Raw genomic sequence first — 20,265 nt, forward strand, 5'->3', positions numbered from 1 at the left:
TTAAACTCATCTAGTACAGATTTGGCAGGAGATGCACTCAAAATATGGTGTTTTAAACATTTTATCTGTAGTCTGTGCATTTTTCCTATGATGTACATGTACTTCTTGATAATGTTGATGTGAGTATCATGATAAAGAAAATATATTTGGTAACCGTAAGTATATATTCACAATTGACATGCACCAGAGCCAGAAAAGGATCTTCTTTCCCTTTAATTCCAAAAATTGCACATGATTTTTTTTCTCTCACAGAAACACATGAGTTATTTGGTAAATAAAACATTTGTCAATGTTTGAAACTTTCAGTAATAAAAATTCAGTTTAGCTTGTTTGAATGTTTCACTGATTGTGTGAAAATTTTAACAGCAATGTACAAAACACTTGAATAAATTGCATTATCTGCAGAATTATTGATAACTTTCCTCACAATAAATTCACAAGGACATAGAACTAACACATTGTCCATGCTATTCTGATCTGAGTTTTATACATACATATACTGGCATGGCTGTGCTGTTTCAAGTTGTCTTCTTTTTCTGTTTCCTAAGAAGTATTTGTTTAACCTGTTCAGTCACTATAAAGTGTTACAATTCTTATTTAGACGCAACACATAAATAGTGACCAAAAAGGTTCTGCTTTCACACGAGAGGAGCTAGAAAAAAATTAAATGTACACACTTTCAATAGTTAGTAGGACTTACTATCATATGGAATTAAGGAGATATGTACATGTAGTTCGAGACTTCTGCTGAATAGAAATACGTGGGTCTACCTGTGCCTGTTTTCTAATTAGTCCATATTAAAGTTTAAAGGACCAAAATTAAAATATGTTTGATTTCAACTGACATAAAAAAAATTGGTGTTATTTATATGCTCAATATACATCTGCGGTCGTATCAGGCTGTGCATGGCAAAGCATTTTATTGCCTTTAGGTTTGTACTTTTTTTTTTGGTCATGAAAATAAATTTGCTAACATGAGAATACCCTAATTTTACCTAAATTGTCATTTTTTTTTACAAAACTTTTTTTTTATGTACCAGACAAAAGTTTATTCTGTGCTTATTTTGTAGACTTCCCTTGTTTACAATAGAGTTATACAAATTTAATTTTGAGTCCATGTAGAGTCATTGAAAAATTAGTTTGAAATAACATCCAAACAATCCATGATCCTGTAATGAGACCAGTACCCAAATTCCATACATCTTTACATGTATGGTTAATTTCAAATCTTTTAAACTGGGATATAAAAAGAGATTTTGTTTTATTTCATGCTGTAACTATTATTTTTGGAAGAAAAGGATGTTCATGGTAACACATTTAATTTGCTCATTTTATTGGAACCCAATTGAACCTTTCCATAGATTCACTCAGACCTTTAAGTTACCTGTCCTTTTAAATTTTGCAGTTCTATTGTCCCATTGAACAAATACAACAGGTATTGTTCTCTGTATAGTTTATAGTCACTCAGACCTTTAAATTTCTTCTAAGAGAAATCTATCACTTATTAATTAATGTACCAGAGTAAAAAGATGATAATAAGATAATTTCACATGGTGAAACAAAACTTGTAAGTTTTTTGCAGGTTTTTTTTGTTGAATAGGTGCAATTTGGTTACTGAGTACAATTTTTGTACTGTGATGTTATATCATAAGTGTGTATTGCTAAATAGGTTGAAATGTGAACCTGATAGTGATATAGTGATAAAGTACTTGGTAGAGTGAAAATGTTTTGATCAGGGATAAACTGATGCATAAAATATGCAGGCGACTGCTGCAGCTTGAATTTTAAAGGATGTAGCCAACATTCTTCCAAGTAACATGCCCTATATACACATCATGGTTTATTCTCATGGGTTATCATAATAACTCCATCTTCCCATAAAATCCAATTTTGGACAATATTGAAGCATACAATATATATACAGTCAGTTCTAAATGTACTACTCAGACTCAAGTCTCCTTTTATGATTAAACTTAGAGAGAGAAAACAAAACAGTTTCCATTTTCTGGGACTGTATAAGGTGTGACATAATCAATGAAAAGATGTCTTGAGAGTTTGCCATTTAGAAAGTACAGAATAAGAAGATTGTGAATTATTTGAATGTTTTAACTTTTGTTAAGTTTTGAATTAGTCTGTGGACTACCAAAGGATCCAGAGGGAGACCCTTTTCTTGGGGGAAAAATGATGATTATATAGGGAATAACTGAAGCATGACTGGAGCGCCCCGTCAGCCCCCCCCCCCCCCCTTTTTATGAAAAATGCTTGATTCGCCATTGACTACATGAATAACCGTGATCACATTCAACTGTATAATTATCACTGTTCCTTGGTGTGGGGAATAATGATATGTGGCAGATGAACATAAGGAGTCATGGTCAACCAGTGCACCGGAGTTTACCCCGCATGCCCGACATGGTCAATTTGTAAAAAGAAATGCGAAATATATTGCTTGCAGAGTTTTTTTCTGTGTTCCCATGGCTGGACGGAACTTTTACGCTAAATATGTTATCGTTAACTATGATTTTGTGACTTTTGAATGAAGTACCTGTGATTATTTAGGACATTTGCTTTGACCTCACTGATAATGGAATGTTGAAGCAGACGAAACATGGCGTCGGATGTTGTTGTCATTACTTCGGTAATTTCCGTGGTACAATAAAATTTAAATAAGCTACACAAGTAGCCAACATTTCTGAATTCTTGTTTTTGCAAACAAATAAAAATTCATGTCGTATTTAACATCGAATTTGTTCCGTTCTGCCTGTTTTTACAAGATCGCGATTGAACGAGAATTTTGGCAGCCATTAATAAAAAATAATCGTACGAGATTTAACGAGATTGACGAAACTTTTCAGATGGGTCGTCTAGCAAGAGTTATCGTTCTTTGTCCCAAAACGATGCTTCTACCATAAGTGCCAGCTATGCTGGCATATTAGAAAAGTGATTAGAAAATGTTGATAAACCTCCTCCTGTTTTAACCCAACTTGAAGTTACTTGTACATAAAAATCGGATATTTTTCCGAGTCCATCTTTTGATTCAATTATCTAAATTCATTTTAAAGACAAGACAGTTTTTACCAAGATTGTTAAAATATTTAGTAGAAATAATCTTTCAATTTGGCAGATTGGTTGTTGTTAATTTGGAGACCCATGAGGCTTTCAGTGCTTTGAAATAACTGTCAGAATCAATCATTCTTAATCCCTTTTTTTTTGTATTCGCCAATAAGTGTGTTAATTTTTACTTTGTCGTTTTTTCCATATTTCTTGCTGCAGTTCTTTTTGCATTATTTGGAGTTTATCAATTGATTGTTGTGATTTGTCATTGCCTGAGTAACTGACATTTGATATTTGCACATTTTTTGTTGATCCTGTTCTTGTATCACTGTGCTAGATCCATTGCTATTTTGTGAAGGTTTAAAAGTTTTGATGTGTTGGATATTTTGTCAGTTGTTTCAGACATTTGTTTTTTTTGTCTGAACTTCAATGGACTGTAGATTTACATCTGCACTTTCATTTTCATTAACATCAAGTTCTGAGTTGTCTTCATTTTTATGTTCACTTTGAAGGTCAGTTGGACAGTCCATCATTGTATGCCCACTTTCTTTGCATGTTCTAAAAACCCAGTCATTTGGACATTCATATATCAAGTGACCAGGTAAGCATTTATGACACACTACGATAAATTAATTGTAAAAATGTTAACTGTACATGGCGATTGGTGTGAACACGGCCTCCGTCGTTGATTTCATTTTTAACCCGTTATTGTCACCTTTGCGGTGTTGATTATTGCTTTCAGCGCATTAACGTAAAAGCTTACGCGTAAATGCGTTATACATAAGTTATGAACAATTTACGCGTACATTTTGCAATGTAAACCTTTAGCTTTCACTTTAAATGATATATAGTTTTTCATTTTATACCGTAAGTTTTGTATCTGTAAAAAAGAAACTCACATTAGACATACATTTCATCTCGTTATGAAAAGTCGACATAATGTAGACAGAACAAAAATAAATATTGAAAAATCAATTACTTTTTATTTCAACGATTATCAGTTATAAAAGTGTATCGTTATTTTTAATTTCAATAATAGACAAGAGTTCTGTCCTCCGCGTTGCTCAATTTTTATCTATCCAAGGTCCATGGACAATGATTAAATAAATTACTTTTTTGAAGCGTAAACGAGGCCATTTTCAATTAATTCAATATTTAAAACTAAAGGGACCTAACCCTTTTAAAAAGAGGGATCGTCCACCAGTTTACCACTTGTCCGAGATATTGTTGACTAAAACATATTGTTTAGGCTTGATAACAAAAACATCTGGCAAGAATTGTACCCGTGATATTGCCTGCAAGACTAGTCGGACGGACACATGGACGGTATTTCCCTGTCTCCCGCAACGTGCAACAAAACTGTCAGAGATTTTATATTTCTTAACTTTTAATGTTTAGCCGGCTTTAGTCGGTCATTAAGCAATGTGTAAGCGTGCATCTTCAATGTTCGAGAAACATCTCATGTATTTTGCGCAATTTAATATCGTCACACGATATTTGTTTAAAAAAAACGCTTTGCAGAGAAGCAACCTGTTTATCTATTTATCTGCCTGTGCGTCCATTTGTCCAAATGTGTTTCAAGCTCTATCTTACATAATGGAACATGTCGTGTATTTCAGCGAAGAAGAGATGCCTGTCAGAGTGCGGAATAGCGGCAATTTTATGATTTTTATGACTCTTTTATACTTGTAAGTGTATGATATTCTGCACACTTCAGTTTATTTGAACTTAACGGAAAGTGTTATGCAATTGTAAGAATACAGTATTATTTTATATTGTTTATTATCTAGATATAGCAGACGTAAGCACAGAAAAGCGTTTATACTGTGGACATACTGGAACTTATTACAGATGGGAGCGAGCTGGTAGGAGAATCTATGATAACAATTTGTTCTCGAACACTACGTCAGAAGTACTTACGCTATCGAATGTTGATAGGAATGATAATGGTATATACAGATGTGAATATTATCATAATGGATGGCAACCTGCTGATTTTTATTTAGTTGTGAAAGGTAAAGCAATTAACGTTAAAACAATTATTCAAAGTATATATAATATGTGACTTTATTCTAACACAAAAAGGGATAAAATTGTACCTAATGAAAATTACAAAAAAAAAAGGATCTTATAAATTGACTATTCCACAAGCTGGTTACTTTTTCCTTATACATTATTCGCTAGTATACAGAGTATTCTATAACAAATTATAGTTACTGTATATATCCACATTCCTAAATAGGATTGCAAGTGCTAACGTATCTATAAAAAAAATAAAAAAATAAAATGCCCTGTTACTTAATTAAAATATTGATAGTTAGTTTCATTATGAACTGAACGAAACACGAAAGATGCTAATAATATGTTACAAGATAGATATAGGAAGATGTGGTGTGAGTGCCAATGAGACAACTCTCCATCCAAATAACAATTTAAAAACTAAACCATTATAGGTTAAAGTACGGCCTTCAACACGGAGCCTTGGCTCACACCGAAAAACAAGCTATAAAGGTCCCCAAAATTACTAGTGTAAAACCATTCAAACGGGAAAACCAACGGTCTAATCTATATAAACAAAACGAGAAACGAGAAACACGTATATATTACATAAACAAACGACAACTACTGTACATCAGATTCCTGACTTAGGACAGGTGCAAACATTTGCAGCGGGATTGAACGTTTTAATGGGCCCAAACCTTCTCCCTTTTTCTGAAACAATAGCATAACATCACAACATAGAAAAACATACGATAAAATATCAATTGGCAGACTTAACTCAATCAATAAACGTATGATTACACAATGAACGAATAAATATGATCTGCGATATCTAAATACAAATGCACAGTTAATTAAATATTAGAGACAAACATTCATGACCAAAAGGCTAACAAACAAATTCAAACACACTGAGAAATATTTAACCAATCAATGTTCACTTTAGAAAAAAAAACGTTGTTTTATTATCTTGAAGTTTATACAAATGTTGTAAGAATAAGTGAAAAATTGAAGATATTACAAATCATCCAAGCTGGTATACAGACAAGATCCATATAAATAAAAAATGACAAAAAAGCATTATAAACAGTATCAACAGGTCGAATTAACAAGAAAATACGATTTGAGAGTACTCGCAGTTACTAACAGCTAGTTAAAAGCCAAAACCAATTAATAGTAAAAAATCATGCATCAGAGACTAAAATCGACTAAAACACATCACAGGGATTTAGAATTTTAACGTCATTAATAGTCAAAGAAGACATGAGTATATTTCTGTAATATATCCTTTGATATTTAAAAACGAACAAAGGTACAATGAGAAATAAACGAATGTTGTTTTTTTTTCATTTTCAATCATATTCTGTGTCAGGAATCTGTATGTTAGTGATATGTCGTTTGTTGGTTTTTTACAATCTATTATTTTTTTGGTGCATTTTTTTGGTACATTAGTTTTGTCGTTAGTTTTCTCGTGTGATTTATTGTGCGTTTGTCATTTCGGTCATTTTATAGCTGATTATGCGGTAATGGCTTCGCTTGTTATAGAAGGCCGTCACTTGACCTATAGATGTTAATTTTTGTGTCATTTGGTGTTTTGTGAAGAATATTCTCATTGGAAATCATGCTGTCACGTGCTCGGTGTAGTGACTTATGGGTATCGTACCAGAGTTTTCCCCTGAATATTGTAAGATACACCGTTTCTAGACTTTGCATCTTTGAACAGGGTAATTTGGCGTCTATCACTCACAAGCAATGCTTTGGACGTGTTATTGTCTGTGCCACAAAACCAGGTTCAACCCACCACTTTTAATCCCCTTTAAAAGTGTCCTGTACCAAGTCAGGAAGATGGCCATTGTTATATTATTGTTCGTTTATGTGTGTGTTGCATTTTAACGTTGAGTCGTTTGTGTTTTCTCTAATTTTTGAGATATTGCGATAAGACGTCGCACGGTACTTGTCTATCCCAAATTCATGTATTTGGTTTTCATGTTATATTTGTTATTCTCGTGGTGTTTTGTCTGATGCTTGGTCCGTTTCTGTGTGTGTTACGTTTCGGTGTTTTGTCGGTGTTCTCCTTTTATATTTAATGCGTTTCCCTCGGTTTTAGTTTGTTACCCCGATTTTGTTTTTTGTCCATGGATTTATGAGTTTTGAACAGCGGTATACTACTGTTGCCTTTATTTATATGTCCAGCAGTACATCAGTGATAACCTGTGCACTATCCATAACTTTGCTGTATTCTACATATTCGCTGCTATTCCTGAGCCCTATGTGTCCTTTTCCGCCGGTGAACTACTTAACCAGTGCACTCTCTGGTTTACTTGTGCGCTTGATTACCTGTGCATTTTAACGGCGCAGTCGCCTATGCATCTGTTACCCGGTGCGTATGTTCCACTTCTATAAAAGAGGGACGAAAGATACCAAATGGACAGTCAAACTCATCAATCTAAAACAAACTGACAACGCCATGGCTAAAAATTTAAAAAGACAAACAGAAAAACAATAGTACACATGACACAACATAGAAAACTAAAGAATAAACGACACGAATCCCACCAAAACTAGGTGTGATATCAGGTGCTCCGGGAGGGTAAGCAGATCCTGCTCCACATTTGGCACCCGTCGTGTTGCTTATGTGATTACAAATCCGATAAATAGTTTAATTCGGTAGGTCAAATTCATGAAAGGGAAGGGGATTGTAGTTACGACGTAAGGAACATATCCGATATCATTTGTGAAACGGTTATTCCATAACGGTCAACCAACTCGTGATGGCGTCCGTAAAATGTACGAAGGGATGATTTCAACTTCACCATTTGGAACTCTTGGTTTAACAGCGTCCTTGTGAGCAGTAACCCTCTAGCAAGAAAATTATAACCTTCTTTAACTTTATTCAGGTAAGCAGATATAATCTTATTCAGAATCTTTATAATCATTTATGACATAAATAAATACCTTCTTGTTTCTATTAAACAACCCTTTTTCTGACAGCGCCTCAGGTTGTATACGTAGCATTGGGCCATACCATGTACTTTGGACGATACCAGATGTCTTATTCCTATGAGTGTTTGTAGAATACATAACCCTTATTGCTTACATGTTTGAATGACGGCCCTTTATATTACAACTACCGATCGGAATATATCCGTAGTTTGCTTACCACATTGAATCTAAATATTATAAATTTCCATAGAAATGTAAACTAAATAAAATCGAAAGTAGACAACCTTTTTTTTTTTCGTTTTCAAACTTAATAACTTCGCACAACATTGCTTTAACTTGATTAAAGTAATAATAATAAACCAGGTCAACTTTTTTTTTATCACAATACTACTTTTCCTCATTTGAAAAATAATAATGATGAGATTACAAATGCTGTTCATTGTCATTTTTTCTGGATATTTAAAAATTATAGACAATACGGTTTAACGATAATATTTAGGTATTCATATGGACACATATTGTAATCATTTAACCATCATGATCACGCGTCAGTAACTTAAATTGAAATATTTAAATAAATTGTGTAAATTTGCTAGATTTAAAGCATAAACTTTCCTTAGGAAAACAATATTGCATAGTCAATTATTTAAGTATAGAGGGTTGTATACAAAGGTCAGAGGGCACATGTACAGAACGGAAAGAAGTAAATAAGATTATACCGTTGTTTTTCCCATTTTAATGGTTTTACACTAGTAATTTTTGGTCCCTTTAAAGCTTGTTGTTCGTTGTGAGCCGAGGCTCCGTGTTGAAGGCCATACATTGAACTATAATGGTTAACTTTTATAAATTGTTATTTGGATGGAGAGTTGTCTCATTGGCACTCACACCACATCTTCCTATATCTATGAATTAAATGACATTTAAACCATAAAACAAATAATTTTGTATCAAGTCATTTAATATCAATTTCTTTCAAATAATTAAACAAGCCAAATTTATTTAAGGGAGCTCGCTTCTCAGTTTTTATAAAATATGTTTATACTGATAGGGGATTATTGTTTATTGTAAAAGCGGTTTAAATATTTTTTCACGAAAAATTATTCTGATGTCAAAAGTATATTAGCTTACCAATAAATTAACGTAGTTAACATATTTTAAAAGTTTACTCACATAACGCACAGGTAAATTTTCACTTTCTGCTAGCTCTCCGTTGTTAATCAAAATTAATGTCCTCCGTAGGGGTGAAAACAACAACAGGGATCTCTAAATACATGGTCAATTACGGGAATTGGCAAACAGACTTGTTTATCCTACATAAGTAAATTGATGCATGATTTTGTTTCTTTTTAGATACTAGATTACCGATGATATATCTTCCAAGTAACCAATATGTTGCAGTGGTTGGAGCTGTTGTTCGTTTGAAGTGTACGTTTGGTCAAACAATACCAAAGACCACAGCAGCTTGGTGGACAAAATTCAACAATGGACTCTATATGAACTTATCAGGTTCAGATGATCAGAAATATCTAGGGTCATTTCAAAGCATTCAACTTAATTTATTCAGTGTAACCGAAAGAGATTCTGGTGAATATAGGTGTAATGGTCAGACCAAAAATGGTCAAAACTTTCTAGCAACGCAGCTAATGATTGGAAGTAAGTAAACATTATATTCGGTTTTCGTCAGTTATGGCGGAACATGTATCTGTCTGTATCTGTATTTCCCACTTTTATATATGGTTGGGTACGTCTCAGATTCATTTCGTGTATTGTTTGACGGGTTGACTTAGGTCTGCAAGTAAGATAATTAGTCGCGCTTGCTCCAGAGTGATGATTTAAAATCCTCGGTTGTAGTTACGAACATACCGAATTCTCTATGTGGTTGCAATCTACTGCAGTGCGTACAAATATAGAGTTGTTGTAATGGTCAGTCTGACTGTTTAGAACTATGACCGCTCGTTTGTTGTTACGGACTTGTTTGTCTAAATGTTCTTGGTTACAAAGTTATCAAATGGATTTGCCTTATTTGTCGTTTAGGTCTGTGGAATTTTATTAGATCGTCAGGTGGAAGCGCTAGTATTTTCCCCTCAACCACTTTGAAAAAGAAATTCAGTCGTTGTTGTTGTCGTGTTGATTGAAGTGACGGAAGCTGACGTTCTGATAGCATTTTAGTCATACATCCTTCATCTCTTGATTTGTAGTCTTTTGTAAAAAATCTCGCTCCTCTTTTTTGTATAAGTTCAAATTAATCAATGTTTTTTTTGGGTATGTGGGTCCCAAATAATTGATCCTTACTCCACAATATATATATAATGAGTTTATTTACGAGAGCTATATATGCTGTTTTCCGGCATTCCCTAGGGAGATGTTGTATGTTTCTCCTAAGGAAGCTAATCGGGGAACTGGTTTTGTTGCATGTGTATTACATGGTCCTTTTTGTTATAAATTTCTGTTTTGGGTCCTCAATGCTCTTCAACTTTGTATTTATTTGGCTTTTTCAACTATTTTGATCTGAGCGTCACTGATGAGTCTTATGTAGACGAAACGCGCGTCTGGCGTATAAAATTATAATCCTGGTACTTTTGATAACTTTTTACACCACTGGGTCGATGCCACTGCTGGTGGACGTTTCGTCCCCGAGGGTATCACCAGTCCAGTAGTCAGCACTTCGGTGTTGACATGAATATCAATTATATGGTCCTTTTTGTTATAAATTTCTGTTTACATAATTTTGAATTTTTCGAAAAACTAAGGATTTTCTTACCCCAGGAGTAGATTACCTTAGCCGTATTTGGCACAACTTTTTGGAATTTTGGGTCCTCAATGCTCTTCAACTTTGTATTTATTTGGCTTTTTCAACTATTTTGATCTGAGCGTCACTGATGAGTCTTATGTAGACGAAACGCGCGTCTGGCGTATAAAATTATAATCCTGGTACTTTTGATAACTTTTTACACCACTGGGTCGTTGCCACTGCTGGTGGACGTTTCGTCCCCGAGGGTATCACCAGTCCAGTAGTCAGCACTTCGGTGTTGACATGCATATCAATTATATGGTCCTTTTTGTTATAAATTTCTGTTTACAAAATTTTGAATTTTTCGAAAAACTAAGGATTTTCTTACCCCAGGAGTAGATTACCTTAGCCGTATTTGGCACAACTTTTTGGAATTTTGGGTCCTAAATGCTCTTCAACTTTGTATTTATTTGGCTTTTTCAACTATTTTGATCTGAGCGTCACTGATGAGTCTTATGTAGACAAAACGCGCGTCTGGCGTATAAAATTATAATCCTGGTACTTTTGATAACTTTTTACACCACTGGGTCGATGCCACTACTGGTGGACGTTTCGTCCCCGAGGGTATCACCAGCCCAGTAGTCAGCACTTCGGTGTTGACATGAATATCAATTATATGGTCTTTTTGTTATAAATTTCTGTTTACAAAATTTTGAATTTTTCGAAAAACTAAGGATTTCCTTACCCCAGGAGTAGATTACCTTAGCCGTATTTGGCACAACTTTTTGGAATTTTGGGTCCTCAATGCTCTTCAACTTTGTATTTATTTGGTTTTTTAAACTATTTTGATCTGTGCGTCACTGATGAGTCTTATGTAGACGAAACGCGCGTCTGGCGTATAAAATTATAATCCTGGTACTTTTGATAACTTTTTGTTAGTTATTCCTTTCAATTAAGATCTTCTTGAATTTGTAGCCCCAGGTAAGGTATATGTTACTTGTTCCAGAGTGTGGTTTTTTAGATTGTAGAACCGCTGGCTTTTGCTTTTCAGGCTAAGCATATTGCATAGGCGCATACAAAATCGTCTGCTCATTTTTTCCAGTGATTTTAGGTCATATTGTAGTTTGTTGTGATTGTCCTGGTTTTTGATTTCCCTGTACAGTAAACTAAACAGTCGGACGTACGACTTTACTGCATTCGGTAGATCATGTATGTGTTCTCCATGAAGTTGGACTCAACTTTGTCTTTCAGTCAATGAAGTGAATGAAGTTAGCCATTTGTGTATGTTTCCTCTAATTCCGTACTGATTTATTGTGTGCAAGAGTCTATCATGAGGTACAGTATCGGATGCCTTGGAGAAATCCAGGATTGCTATTTCTACCTGGTTCCCTTTGTCGTATGACTTGAGCATATAGTGGATTGTGATGACAAGTTGGGTCTCACAGGAATATCCGGATCTGAAGCCATGGTTTCATGATGTCAATACGTTATGCTTTTCTAGGGGTTTTAGCATATGTCTGCATATTATGTGCTCAACATGATTTCTGGATCGTAAGGAGACGACGATTTGATATTCTGGGGATGGGGGGCAAGAGAGTTTTTAAAATAAATAACTCAGCCTTGATAATCACAAACATGAATGGTTTGTTCTGTGGTAGTTTGAAACTAAATTACCTGACTTGCAATGTATTGAAAATAAATAACTTAGCAGGCCTAATCGAAAGTAATAGAAGTCACAAAATTCTTCAGAAATTCATCTTTTTCCCCAAAAAAAATCGGGAAACACTTCTCAAATCTTTTAATAATAAAAATATCAATATAATTTAAATATACTTAAAATGTCTGAAAATTGGTTCATTTAACTTGTGGTATATTTTCTCAGGAACACTAACCTCACCCACAGCAGTAACTAATCATGTAGGAAATTTCAAAACCAAACGCTTGTCTCAATATCAAATTGTGTTCATGGCGAGTGGTTTGCAAGAAGCAAGTTCTGTTCTATCTCAGACGAAGATCCTGATTTTTCATGATGAATATTCCTTTTTATTTGTCTTTTGTTCATTTATTACCCTTTTGTAATCTGGTAGTGTTGAATTCCTTTTGTAATTTAGTAATGTTTTTATTATGAGTTTATAAAAACAGCAGCCATAGACTTAACTATGTGAATTACATTTTTGCTTTATCATGCATATTGGTCTTTTGATGTTGTCCCTAGAAACTTAAGCTTAAGTCGTACACTAAATCTATATATTTTGCTTTGAGACCAAAATATTGTCAAAACATTACCAAACAGAACTTGCATTTTCAAATTAAAAAAGGATCTGGGGAACATCCAGAAAAAGAAAGCATGATTTAGCATAATTTTTTCTATAGCTTCTTGAGCCTGCAGCGTCTCCAAAACCCTTCAAATGTATTTTCGTCAATACTTTTAAAAGGCTAGTTACACCAAACTTTTATACTGTGTATATATGCAATACATGTGTATGCAGTTGGAAATAAAGAATATTCAATTCTGAAGAGGATGATGAGTAATTCTGATTGTATTACAGGGTACGTAATGACTTGACTATACATGTATTATTTATATCAAACAAAACATTTAATAATTGTGTGTTGTCCAATATTATAAATATAGTTGTGAAAATAAATAATCAGTCCCTTGCTTTAAAGAAAATTAAAAAAATCTGCTTTAAAAGTGCAGAAAATAGATAATATATCCTCTTAGTTAACCATAAAAAATAACCGACCCCCCCCTTCCCCCCGAAAATCAAGTGGTCGTCCCCTTACTACAAATAGGGCACCAAGAATGAACATCTGTATTTGCAATATTTCCTCTACTAGTAAAACAAAATGTGGAATACAACTTCAAAATGTGGAATACAGCTTTACAAGTCAATCGAGTGACTAGTATTTTTCATACAGATAAAAAAAAATGCCTATAGAACGTTAACATAACTTTATATTTTGCAGAATTACGAAAATGTTGAATACTTAGGTAGATCAGCGTTTACTTATCAATTTTATTGTGTTTGCTGCTTTCTAAAATATACCTGAGGGACTAAACAAATGAATTGTGTATCATAAACGTCTTTTTGGGGGGATTATCCTGATAAAAAGGTGAAGTCTTGTATTGAGGTGACTTGTTGGAAGAGTTACATTTGAAAATGATATATAAGAAGTAAATCTGTTCATCATCGTTAGCTCATTTGCTACCGTTCGCGTATTGACATTACGATCCGCTACAAATTCTATGCACGTTAATAATTAGAATATAGCAACAAATACAGCTTTAGAGCAAACATACTAAATTGTGGCGTCGTATAGAGACAGGTGTTGTGAGAAAAATAACACTGGTCTGTACAGAATCACACAGGACATGACAAAAGACAGTTAGTCTGCATTGAGGTAGTTTGACTAAGCTGGTATCGTTTTGATTACCTTTACTCAGCATACATTTTAATAAATCAGTTGGGTCAATTAAGCTTCTATGTTCTGTCACTTGCATTAACAGTACTACCGACAACAACAAAAAGTAAAATCACAAAATTACTGAACTCCAAGGAAATTCAAAGAAGTCCCTAATCACATGGCAAAATCAAATGATAAAACACATCAAACGAATGAAAAATAACTGTCATATTCCTGACTTGGTACAGGCATATGCATGAGTATGGTGAATTGAACCTGGTTTTACAGAAAGTAACGTCTCAATTGTATGCCAGACGCATCAAAATCCATTATATTCACAACGATGCGTGAAAAAACAGACATGATAGGAAAATGGGAAAATAGTTATCAAAGGTATAAGGATTATAATTTAGAACTTCAGACGCGCATTTCGTCTTCATAGAATTATCAGTTACGCTCAGATCAAAATAGTTATACAGCCAAGAACAAAGTTGAAGAGCATACAGGACCTAGTGTAGAAAGTCGTGCAAATTTCGGCTAAGGTAATCTGGAATATGAAAATGCTTATCTTTTCGAAAAACTCAAAGTTTTGTAAAAAGCAAATTTATAAAAATGACTATAGAATTAATAGTCATGTCAATAATGGGGCACAGCAGTCATCACTGTTCCACAATCTCAATTGGAAGAAAAACAAACAAATAAATATTTAACAAAGAAGCACAAAAAGATTCCATCAAATTTAACGACCACATTTTTTGCTTACTTATATATGTATTTTAAATCATCCCATAGAGGCTTGAAATATTTAAGTCATGTAACTGCATTCACATCACTCTAGTATCTGTATTTGTATACAATCTTCACCTCCTTTAAAGGTGATCGATTCCTCACTAAAAGTAAAGTTCTTTTATACATCCATCAAACTGTTAAATAATCAATTACCATCTATATAACTCATGTACATTTGACAAACAATATATAGTATAATAGTGTATTGTCGCGTGTTTGACGTCAGAATGTAAACGTCACACAGGAAGACATATAGTTTTGTCGTTCAAAGTATTTACAACAAGAACTATCTTTAAAAAAAGATATCCGACGTATTTAAATTTGAGTATGTTAAAACTATCATTTCGATAACCTTTCTGTTTACATTCACCAAAACCACGCGGAAATCTCACATGCGTGCGTTGCGTTCTAACATTCATGTACGTTCGTACAACAAAGCTTAAGTTTACATTAAAACTTATATAATTTGCCCGAATAAACAGCTGTCATGGATGCAAAGAGCTATTGGAATAACAATTATTTTAATAAGAATATAAATCTTTGTAAAATCTAGTTCAAATATCTATAGTTTTTCACTTGCTTTCCATCACGATATAATTAAGGAGACGTTTTTTCAAACACAACAAAATCACCCACCATGACAGCATTTTGTCCAATCACAGAAAATATTTTCGAGCATGCGGATTCTGTTGCCATAGTTAAGCGTCCTTAAGTTCAAAGGACACAAACCGAAACTATACCGACTACGTCGGAAAACTATAATTTCAATTGGAGAATGGTGGTATATACAGGGTTGAAAAATCAAAAGATTCTTTATAACTAATTTCGAAAAAAAACCTCGATTTATTATTGAGAGGTTATTTAGCATTTTTAAGTCTTATTTATTAAATGCACATTTATACCCCTGGGGGGTTGAAGGCATATTTAAAAATCACATATGGTAAATACAACTGCGCGAGTAAAATAATTTTGTCGTTTAAAGCATTTTCAAAATTATAATAGAACATAAACATAATAGCATTAAGATAAAACAATAACACAATTGCACGATCTTTAAAAGTACAGAGCCACGACACATATACATAAGAAACACAAAAGCGTAAACGTACAAAGCACACCACCAAATCGAAAGATAATATAAACAACACATTGACGAGATGTAGAAGTACACAGTCATTTCAAATGTAAATAACAGAAAACAGAAAAAGTATTTTATCCCCAGGCAAAATTAGAACATTGAAATGCACATCTGGTTGCATTGTTTTATATTTGTCATTTTGGGGCCTATAATAGCTTACTCAACACTGAACGGGGCACTTGATATCACCCTTAGGTTTTGGTGGGGTTCGTGCTGTTTATTCGTAAGCTTTCTACGTTGTGCCATACATGTATGTACTATTGTTTGTTTGTCTGTCTGTCTTTTTTTCGTTTTTAGCCATGGCATTGTCAGTTTATTTCCCATTTATTAGTTTGAATGTCCCTCTGGTATCTTTCGCCCCTCTTGTATTATGCTGTTTTTGCTTTGCTCATAGTTGAAAGCCGTTTGATGATCTATCTTTGTGAATTTGGTCTCTTATGGAGATTTGCCTGAATGGCAATCATACCACATCGTCTTTCGTATATGAAAATAAAATGTATGCTTTAATATACAAACCATTTGTAGGATACTGAGATCCTGTTGAATATATGTCACTGTATAGAGATATTTCGTTTTTTTGTTTTATTATTCACAACTATGAAACACTGATTGTGGAATCATCGCTTCAAGACAAAACGCGTTAAATTTCTCAATAGAGGAATGGCAACGTAAACTGAATAATGGTGTTCGGAATTGTACTAATTATTGTCTCCCGAATTCCGATGAGGATTGATGATACATGTATGTGCATCATAAATATTTACGTAGAGAAATAAAAACACGTGGATTCATTCATTAAAAACTCTATCGAATAGATTAACATAGTAACCAATTTTGAATTATTTTTTAAAAGGTAATATTCTAATAGTTAAACGTAATGTGTAGGTTAATGTAAGCTTCTATTAATCTATGTGAGAAGCTGATGTTCATTTTTTAAACAAGTGATAAAAATTCTTATATCATTTTTCATTTGTTTGGGTTGTAAAACCGTGCAGTCAAATTGGCAAGTTTGCAAAATCTACCGTTTATTATATTTGACCATATAGGAATCAAACATAATCAGATATATATCCTACTTGTCATGATGCTGTTATATGGCATCATCTCATTATAACAGTGGCCAATATCATTGTGTAGTACGGTGTGATTTCTGAATCAGTATACATATTACGTTCAACTCGTCTATATTTTCAATGTTAGGGTTTTTAAGTGGTTTCATTTGTGATCTTTTGAATAATCGCTATAACAGTTTCCTATTCACCTCGTTATGTTTGGTAATCATCAATACTTATTTTGCAGATAAACCACAACCTCCTGCAACAGGAAAACCAATCATCAATGTTATGGTAGGCATGGAAGTTACTTTATCGTGTATTCCCCAATTTGCGAAGACCAATTTAACATCCTTGTGGTGGGGAAAGAAGTGGTATGATGATTTTCCCAGTATCAACTATAAAAACAAGAATAAATACAGCGGTGGAAACTTGTCAACACCAAATCTGACAATAAAACAAGTCCATTCCTCAGACGCAGCTGATTACAGATGTAACGTAGCTAATATATTTGGAACATCATATGTGGAGTCGAAAGTTGTAATAGGAAGTATGATAACAATATGGTTTTCAGTGAACCAATGATCTTCACTACAAATGTGAACATTTTTATAAATTGTTGTAAAAATTGATATATCCATCACTTCCTTTCACAAATATGGTACTTTTAAAGGAGTAGGTGCGGTAAGGTCCTTTAAAGTGATTAGATAGGAAATAAGCCATTTTGTTAAAAATATCCGTTCTTGCGTTTTATTGTGACGTCTTAAGTTGTACTCATATAGATTATCCACGAAAAAATCAATAAATATAAGTAAATTTTCATAGATTACATGTACGTCGACAACAAAGATCTATTAGAATAATGTTTGTGAAGACATTTTACATGTCTTATTCGAATACTAGTATTAAGTTTGTCGATCCATGCGCTCTGTGTTTCCTGGTCCTCCATTTGGTTGGAATCTAGCCAATTTTTTAAAATTTCAAAACAATATCATATCTTGACCTTTTTGGGATGTTAAATCAAAATGTTAGAATAAAACTTTGACGAAAATAGTTCTATACATCTATTATAACAAAAAGATGTTGAATATTCGGGGACTGAAACATGGTCTGTTTGATGTTCTTTGATCTTCAGACTCTCGACAAACGAACTACGTCTGTGAGATCTGCGTCTGGAATCTTACATTTTGTGGGGGAACTAGTCGTGAACATCTTGGTTGGGAACTAGCCGGGAACAATGCCTTGGATGGTATTTGGCATTGCCGCTGTTAAGGCAAGCCGCCGGGCTTTGTTTCCGATGTGGAGGCAGGCCGGGATCGACTGACACCTATAAGTTTCAAAATTCAAACTTTAAGTTTCAAAGCAGAATTTCTATTTATATAGTAATCATTTAACTGATGTTATGCCAACGTGGCTTTCTTTGTTACTATTTATTTAGAAAATACCTACTATGGTTACTGTCCGAAATAAGGTCAAATGTTGCATAAGTGAATATTCCATATATAATAGAGAGGTCAATTTGACTTTGGTGATAACAAATAATTTTTAAATGACCAGAGAATTGTTTGCATTATCTAACAGTATACATTTTGATTTAGATAATCAATACCTGTCTTATTTAAATAAAATTTAATTAATAATTTTAACGTCAGCAATGTCCAATATTTATGTCAAATATCTGTCACAATACATCTTTCTCATATGTCAACTGCAACATTGGCCTTTATTATCGGGGTAAAAAATGGTAATTACCGACCTTACTCCTTTGTTTAAAAATATCATATTTGATATTGGATAATACCACTTAAATTCTGGTACACTAACATTTGTGATCATGCTCACATACCCAACACCCTCACAGTGTCAGTGACAAACAAAATCTAACAAAATTCTTCAGCTAAAATACTAATATTACTATTCGAAAGGTCAAATTTATGTGATTTTTTATGGATATGCATACCTATATAATATATCTATATATCTACAAATATTCAGGAAATTCTGTTGTGTGGAATCAGATGCGTTGTGATGACAAACTCTTGCAGTAGTATACTAGAGGTTTCCCGATTTGCTACGGTACCACCCGTAGTACGAACTGGGAGCCGTTATTGAAGTTTTGAAATTAATTCATATATGCCCTTTATGTCGATGTATGTTTCATTAATCATTATAAAACGTATTTAGATGATTTTTAGCTGCAACTTGGTATAACATTCATATAGATATGTTACCTATTCATATCAAACAATATTGCGTGTACTCGATTATGCTTTCAACCAACCGTTGCAAGTAACCGTTGCAACGCACGGTTGTTTTAGATTTATTTCCGCTGAAATTGCATCAGCAAAAAGAAGCTAAACAAAAAGTACAATCATACTTTATCTCATGTTTGCCTGAGAGACTGATATAAGTTTAAAATTAAAAAAAGTTAGCATTTTTCGGGGGTAGGCTTTTAGAAGATAACAATAAAAAAAAGAGCTTATTTGAAATACAAAATTGACCTTAATAAACATATATGATGTTAACAGTAAATAAATAAGTACGTCTGACGCCCACTAATTACATGGCGTTTTCAAATCTTTCAGTATAATATAAGAACAAACACACGACTGCAGCAATATTTATAAATGAGATACGAGATTTTGGATCTCATATCTACACACTCTAAAATATCATTTCCTAGACACATACAAGTTGGTAAATTCCCATTTGTGAACAGCCAGACATATGTTTTATCATTGTTTAGTTCTTTACAATTATTACAAAACTGTTTTCTATATCCAATAATAGTTTTGTCTATTCGCTATATAAAAAACAACTTACTGTAAAATGCGTCTCATCTTCAATAGATGGTTTTAATCTATGCGATAAGTATTATAGCATATAAAATCGGAGATCAACTTACTTGTTCATAATAAATAATCAGAAGGCCTTCTTTGCATTCTATGATAGAATTTAGTACTGTAGGTTTATTTTAGTTGTTCGAATTCATTATATCTATAATCCAATTCATATATTTTTTTCTGAAATTAGTCACAAATGGTCATTCACACGTATGAGAAATTTTACTTACGTTAAAGTTACGAATAAGGGATCACATAATAGATACACTAATCAGTCCCAAGACAGAAGCCTTTGTCAGTCTTGTA

At 33.4% G+C, this 20,265-nt stretch overlaps 1 protein-coding gene across 1 annotated transcript in view; it reads left to right on the top strand.

The window, feature by feature from the left end:
• Positions 1–4,476: 4,476 nt before the first annotated feature.
• The window catches only part of LOC134684636 (inactive tyrosine-protein kinase 7-like), a 36,904-nt gene continuing 21,115 nt past the window's right edge, over positions 4,477–20,265 (top strand). The window contains exons 1-4 of the mRNA XM_063543938.1: positions 4,477–4,480; positions 4,845–5,069; positions 9,349–9,651; positions 17,364–17,666. Coding sequence (XP_063400008.1) covers positions 4,477–4,480; positions 4,845–5,069; positions 9,349–9,651; positions 17,364–17,666 — 835 coding nt within the window. The remainder of the gene's footprint in view (positions 4,481–4,844; positions 5,070–9,348; positions 9,652–17,363; positions 17,667–20,265) is intronic.

This window comes from Mytilus trossulus, chromosome 9, assembly GCF_036588685.1.
Source record: "Mytilus trossulus isolate FHL-02 chromosome 9, PNRI_Mtr1.1.1.hap1, whole genome shotgun sequence".
NCBI lineage: Eukaryota > Metazoa > Mollusca > Bivalvia > Mytilida > Mytilidae > Mytilus > Mytilus trossulus.